We start from the raw sequence: 7,500 nt of genomic DNA, 5'->3' as shown, positions 1-7,500 counted from the left end.
CCTGAGCAGTGACAGGAGCAGTGAGAGGGAGGAGCAGGAACATTTACACTGATAATTAGCCCCAGCATTCTGATTGGTTTCTCCAGCTCACTATTGACCTCCATATTCTACCACCATTAAAAATCCCACAGCTCAGCGAGGAATAAAGGAAGCAGTCGATATTGTAGGCTGCTTTATGACTCCCACAGCCTGAACGTGCACTTCCATAACCCTGTGAAGTCACAGCGAGGGACACGTGAGACAGGATAAAGGGTGGGATGGTGCTCCAGGGTCCTGCCGATACGGTTAACTGGCTCGTTTGTCAAAGCACCGGAGGAACCGGAGAGATACGGCTAAGTACAAGACGCACAAAGCTGAAGTGTCTGATAGCAGAGACGCAGACGTTAATTGAGAGACTCGCAGCGTTAAGAGTTTGTCTACAGTGTGGTGTTAGTTGTGTGAGATTCTGAAACCTGAGCACATTGTCCTTCGACTCAAATAAGGAACGACGTCAGGTCCAGTGGTGCACGTGACCTTTACAGGGGTGTGTATCCAATCAATACAGACTTACAACCGTTAAGTCGTGGCCTAATGGTTAGAGAGTCTGACTCCTAACCCTAAGGTTGTGGGGTCGAGTCTCGGGCCGGCAATACCACGCCTGAGGTGCCCTTGAGCAAGGCAACGACCCCCCCCAACTGCTCCCCGGGTGCCGCAGCATAAATGGCTGCCCACTGCTCCGGGTGTGTGTTCATGGTGTGTGTGTTCATGGTGTGTGTGTTCATGGTGTGTGTGTTCATGGTGTGTGTGTTCATGGTGTGTGTGTTCATGGTGTGTGTGTTCATGGTGTGTGTGTTCATGGTGTGTGTGTGTGTGTTCACTGCTGTGTGTGTGTGTTCACTGCTGTGTGTGTGTGTGTTCACTGCTGTGTGTGTGTGTGTTCACTGCTGTGTGTGTGTGTGTTCACTGCTGTGTGTGTGTGTGTTCACTGCTGTGTGTGTGTGTGTTCACTGCTGTGTGTGTGTGTGTTCACTGCTGTGTGTGTGTGTGTTCACTGCTGTGTGTGTGTTTTCACTGCTGTGTGTGTGTGTGTGTGTGTGTGTGTGTTCACTGCTGTGTGTGTTTGTTCATGGTGTGTGTGTGTGTTCATGCTGTGTGTGTGAGTTCACTGCTGTGTGTGTGAGTTCACTGCTGTGTGTGTGTGTGTGTTCACTGCTGTGTGTGTGTGTGTTCACTGCTGTGTGTGTGTGTTCACTGCTGTGTGTGTGTGTGTTCACTGCTGTGTGTGTGTGTGTGTTCACTGCAAAATCATGGAAAATGAATTAATAGATCTACATTATGTTTTTTTTATCTCGTCACCAGAGAGGAAGATGGCCGAGTGCTCGAGGAAGACGGCAGCGAGACCGAAGCCTCTGTCCAACCTGCGCTCGCTGGAGGAGAAATACGTCGCTGCCATGAAGAAACTGCAGTTCGGTGAGAAGTTTATGAGAATTCTGTTATAGATCATTATATATAATAAATGTAAGTAATTATGTATTGATTGTAGAAGTTGTAAAAATTGGACACCGTGTACGTTTATTACAGACGTACACCACAGGACATGGACACGCCCACTCACTCACTCGACTATAATACACCATGATGACTCAATACACATCACATTCATTAGTTAATTATTACAGCATATTTGTTCATTTATTCATTCTCTATACTTGCGAGTTACACTGATAGAAACAATAGAACCTGTCAGAAATGATGCCCTAGTGGTCGCTTCTAGAACTGCGGTCTGATTGGTCACTGTGTCGTTCTGATGATATTAAAGGGGGGTCTCCGCTGTTTGGGAAACGCTTCAGAAAACTGAATCAAAAATCAAAACTAACGTGTAGCCAATGAGCAGAAAGGGGCGGGGCTTGTCAGTATGGGCGGAGAGAGTGTTCAGTGCGCATGTGTGACATTAGCAGAAAGCGGTTTTAACATCGACAAGGAGGATAAAAACAAAGAAAGAAAGACTTACGATAAGGACAAGAAGTAGGACGTGTTAATATAGGATCAGCTTTCCAGCGCTGGAGAGAACTGAAGGAGCAGGAAGTTGGCCACATATTCACAGGTTGGAGTTTCCCGAGTCAATAACTCCTGAGCTAAACGCTGTTACTACACAAATAACACCTCTTTTCTATCGTAGTAATGTAGAGAGGCAGCTACAACCGCGTTTTGTGTAGTAACAGCGTTTAGCTCAGGAGTTATCGACTCGGGGAAACTCCGACCTGTGAATATGTGGCCGACTTTACTTAAGACGCCGAGGCGCTTTTTTCCTTCTCGATAGGTGAGTAACGTTGGTTTTGCTTTGTTACACAGAACTAATATATGCCTTTGTCCTTTACATCATTATGCTTGTGTGGCATTTTTGCTTGTTTGTTTATCTACAATCGTATTGTTCTTCCCTTCAGCTATGATAAAGACACGTTTCTTTCTGTTAGTCGCCTGGGTTACGTACGCATGTGTGGGCGGAGCTATCGATACAGGGGTGGGACCCGTTTGGGTTAGGGGCGTGTTTGTTTTGGTGATTTTATATGTCAACATTGGCTTTCAAACAACGGAGACCGCACCTTTAAGGGCAGGAGCTGATTGTTGACTCTGAGTGATGTGGAATGAATATTCATCATATTTATAGATTTGTGTAAACAGTGCAAAATTCTCCATAGAAAGGATGAGATACAAAAAGGGTGAGATGTGAGAGAGAGAGAGAGAGAGAGAGAGAGAGAGAGAGAGAGAGAGAGATGTGGAGCTGGAGTGATGGAGATCGTACCTTATTTTAATCCCATCACTCTTTGTTGTTGTTCACTGACTGACAAGTTTTACATTCTGCCAGAATCAGTTTAAATGAAGTGAGGTAATCTGCACTGATGTGTGTGTGTGTGTGTGTGTGTGTGTGTAAACAGGTTAGTGCCGACACACACACACAACTGGAACGAACACACAAACACACAGACTTGTGAGGTCAAGGTGCAGCAGCCCTGTCGCCTTCACATGGATCAGCAGTGCGTGTGTGAGTGAGAGACACGTTTCACCGTGTGTGTGTGTGTGTGTGTGTGTGTGTTCTCTCTCTTCTATAGACACGTTCGAGATGGTGTGTGAAGATGAGGACGGCAAATTGGTGTTTAAGGTGAACTACCATTACCTGTCTCAGGTGAAGAATGCTAGCGATGCTAATAGTGCAGCTCGCGCACGGAGACTCGCCCAGGAGGCCGTCACCCTGTCCACCTCCCTCCCCCTGTCCTCATCCTCAAGTGTGTTTGTTCGCTGTGATGAGGAACGACTCGACATCATGAAGGTTTCTCACACACACACACACACACACACACACACACACTCACCTTACCTTCCCATCCCTGTTCTGCCCTTTTCATTCCTTCCCTTCCATTTCATTCCATTGCCTTCTGTTGCTTTTCTTTCCTTTCCTTTTCTTCACCTTTTTATTCTTCACTTTTCTTTCCTTCCTGTTCCTTTCATCGTCTTCTTCCTGATTCCACCCTTTCCTACTCTTTCATCTTTTTTATTTTAATTTATCCTTTATGAGAAAAACTGCATCACACTGGTTTCATTTCACTATTACAGCAACAGTCACTAATAGCCAGGCGGAGGGAGGGAGGGAGGGAGGGAGGGAGGGTGATGAGTGACGGACAGACAAAATATAATCTAAACAGTATTAATGTCTGTGTGTTTGTGTCGGTTTATTTGCTAAAATTAACCCTCCCTCTCTGCCCCTCCCCTCTCTCTGCCCCCCCACCCCGCCCCCCCAGGTGTTGATCACAGGTCCAGCAGACACCCCGTATGCTAACGGCTGCTTTGAGTTTGATGTGTATTTCCCTCAGGATTATCCGAACTCCCCCCCTCTGGTGAACCTGGAGACGACGGGAGGTCACAGTGTGCGCTTCAACCCAAACCTCTACAATGACGGCAAGGTGGGTCCGAGATCCCCACACTGTCCAACTGCCACTGCTGGGCCCCTGAGCAAGGCCCCTAACCCTCAACTGCTCAGTCTGATAAATTGTAAATGTTGTTTGCTGTCTCTCACTCTCGCTTTTGACCCCCCCCTCCTTCCTTCCTCCCTTCTTCCCCCTCTCCTTCTCCTCTCTCTCTCTCTCTCTCTCTCTCTCTCTCTCTCTCTCTCTCTCTCTCTCTCTCTCTCTCTCTCTCTGCCTCAGGTGTGTTTAAGTATCCTGAACACATGGCATGGACGCCCAGAGGAGAAGTGGAATCCACAGACATCTAGCTTTTTACAGGTCAGAATCTTTTCTGCTTCTCTCTCTCTCTCTCTCTGTCTGTCTGTCTGTCTCTCTCTCTCTCTCACACACTCTCTCTCTCCCTCCCCCTCTCTCTCTTCGTCTCTGTCTCTGTCTCTCTCTCTTCGTCTCTGTCTCTGTCTCTCTCTCTTCGTCTCTGTCTTTCTCTCTCTCTTCGTCTCTGTCTCTCTCTCTCTCTTCGTCTCTGTCTCTCTCTCTCTCTTCGTCTCTGTCTCTCTCTCTTCGTCTCTGTCTCTCTCTGTCTCTCTCTCTTCATCTCTGTCTCTCTCTCTTCATCTCTGTCTCTCTCTGTCTTTTCGTCTCTGTCTCTCTCTCTTCGTCTGTCTCTCTCTGTCACTCTCTCTCTTCGTCTCTGTCTCCTCCCCCCCCCCCATGTTAAGTATAATTGTAGTGATGTCTTAGCTGACGTTCCTCACCGTTTCCTCTTGTCTCCATGGTAAAGTGTCTAACTTGATAAATCATAGCCTTGATTATTAGCTAGTTTATGCTTGGTGATATTTCTCAGTTGCTTAGCAACAGTGTACCTGAAGCTACAAAGTGGAATGATGAGCGAATCCCATGGCACAGTCCAGCTTTACTGCTCATCACCTTCGGCTGTCTCCTGAATTGTGTGTTTGTCCAATCAGAATCGTGTACACAACAGCCTGGACTCCTGGTTCAGCATCAGCATCAAAGATATTTCAAACTCATGTTTTGGTGAACTCCATCTGAGCAGAAAAAATCTAATTTGATGTCTTTGTGCGTGTGTGTGTGTGTGTGTGTGTGTGTGTGTGTAGGTGTTGGTGTCTGTACAGTCTTTGATTCTGGTATGTGAGCCCTACTTTAATGAGCCAGGGTACGAGCGATCACGAGGAACACCCAGCGGCACTCAGAGCTCCAGAGAGTACGATGGAAACATCCGGCAAGCTACGGTCAAGTGGGCCATGTTGGAACAGGTCCGCAACCCATCACCCTGTTTTAAAGAGGTACACACACACACATACGCTCACACACACATACACTCACACGCTCACACACACATATACACATATACACACACACATACACTCACACACACACTCGCACACACACATACATGCACACATACGTAAACACACACACGCACATACACACACACGTACACACATATGCTCGCACACACACACACATACGCTCGCACACACAGACACACACACACATACACACAAATACACACACACACAAACATACACACATTCACACATACGCACACACGTACACACATACGCGTATACATACACACACACTCATACACACACACACACATACATCCATACACATACATACATACACACACACACACACACATACATACACACACGTACATATACACACACACACACACACACACATACACATACAAAAAACACATACATACATACACACACATACACATATATACACACACACATACACATATATACACACACATATACACACACACACATACATATACACACACGTACACATATACACACACACATACACATATATACACACACACATACACATATATACACACACATATACACACATATACACACACATATACACACACACACATACATATACACACATACACATATATACACACACACATACACATATATACACACACATATACACACACACACATACATATACACACACGTACACATATACACACACACATACACATATATACACACACACATACACATATATACACACACATATACACACACATACATATACACACACGTACACATATATACACATACACATAAGCTGCATCTGTCGCACGCTAAAAAGAGAAGCGATATAAAACAGTGTTGATGCAGGAATGTGAGGTGTATTACAGCGAGGTCCCTCATAATCCAGTTGTGTATAGGATGCTTCGTATCCATGGAGACGGGACAGGACAGTAATGAGGCTGATGTATTATTTTGGTTCACTCCTGATCCGGTGCTCTTTACCGTCTCCTTTCTGGCACACGGCTGACACGGCTCAGCTTTAATGAGCGGATTTAAAGGTGCGGTGACATATTTCAGTGCCCCGTCTGCACTAATGACGCGACGTCGCACGCCTCGCGTCTCTCACGCTACTATAAAGCTGTTTAATCAGCTGCTTGTCTTCTAATTGAGACGTGATGACAAAGGCGGTGAACATGCTTCAGATTCCTTACACATATTAAACAGATTATACTTCATTGGACTGTCCGATGATAACACCTGAATAATCAGACCGTATTATGTAAGCTCCGCCCTTACTGTCGAAAGAACCAATCACCTTGTTGCAATTCATACAACGAGACCGAGGTTAGATCTAAGGGTTTGCACTGTTACAAAAAAGCCGCGGAAACCGCTTCCTCTGTCGACCTGTTTAGGCGATAGACAAACTGGTGTGGGTCCAGTGTAGGTGGTAGGCCCACAGTGGGGTATCTCAAAGCACTTCATAACAACAGGGGTGGGTGCAACTGGGTGAAAGTCATTCAGGCGTTCGGCAGCTGAGCGCTTAGGCACTGGTACGATGGTCGTAGTCTTCAGGCATGTAGGAGTTGTGGCTTGGGCTAATAACAGGTTGAAAATGTCAGAGAAAACCCGTACCAGTTGTCCAGCGCACGCTCTGAGGTCACGTCCCGGTATGCCGTCCGGACCAGCTGTCTCGCGTGGTTGGGTGAGATCGAGGTGTGGGTCTGTGAGGGTCTGGATGCCTTTCCACATGCGTCTGGGGTCAGAGGTGTGGAAGTGATGTTCTATGTGGATTTCGTATGTACGTTTGGCTCCCGATGCCTCTTTTCAGGTCGGCCCTGGCTCTGTTGTGGGCCTCTGCTTTGCCACATTTAAAAGCAGCATCTCTGGCTTTCAACAGGAGACGGGCTTCGAAGTTCAACCGGCTTCTGATTAGTAAAGCATTTCACGTGTTTGACGGAACCGACGCTGTCAACGCACGTGTTAATATGGTCCCAAACAGATGACGTGTAAATGTCTGTGTGTGTGAGAGTCTAGTGTGGCCTGTGAGGCAAACGGCTGTCCTCACTGCTGGTGTCACCCGTTTGATCAGTGGGGTGTATTTGGGTAGCATCAACAAACCGAGGTGATAAAACTGACCCGAGTGGGGGAGGGGTATCGCCGTGTATGCCCCAGGTAGGGTTGTGTAGACCTGATCCCAGTGTGTTGTCCCCTCTGGTAGAACAGGAGATATTGTGATGAAATTTTGTACG

The 7,500-nt window shown here is 46.7% G+C and overlaps 1 protein-coding gene across 4 annotated transcripts in view; it reads left to right on the top strand.

The window, feature by feature from the left end:
- The window catches only part of birc6 (baculoviral IAP repeat containing 6), a 94,430-nt gene that overhangs the window by 81,931 nt on the left and 4,999 nt on the right, over positions 1 to 7,500 (top strand). For all 4 annotated transcript variants that reach the window (XM_047821487.1, XM_047821486.1, XM_047821485.1 and 1 more), the window contains 5 exons: positions 1,339 to 1,449; positions 3,090 to 3,307; positions 3,777 to 3,938; positions 4,182 to 4,259; positions 5,057 to 5,245. In XM_047821487.1, the coding sequence (XP_047677443.1) occupies positions 1,339 to 1,449; positions 3,090 to 3,307; positions 3,777 to 3,938; positions 4,182 to 4,259; positions 5,057 to 5,245 (758 nt within the window). The remainder of the gene's footprint in view (positions 1 to 1,338; positions 1,450 to 3,089; positions 3,308 to 3,776; positions 3,939 to 4,181; positions 4,260 to 5,056; positions 5,246 to 7,500) is intronic.

The sequence above is a fragment of the Tachysurus fulvidraco genome, chromosome 12, assembly GCF_022655615.1.
Source record: "Tachysurus fulvidraco isolate hzauxx_2018 chromosome 12, HZAU_PFXX_2.0, whole genome shotgun sequence".
Lineage (NCBI taxonomy): Eukaryota > Metazoa > Chordata > Actinopteri > Siluriformes > Bagridae > Tachysurus > Tachysurus fulvidraco.
Note: the sequence above shows the minus strand (reverse complement) of the source record. Positions and strands in the feature narration are given on the sequence as shown.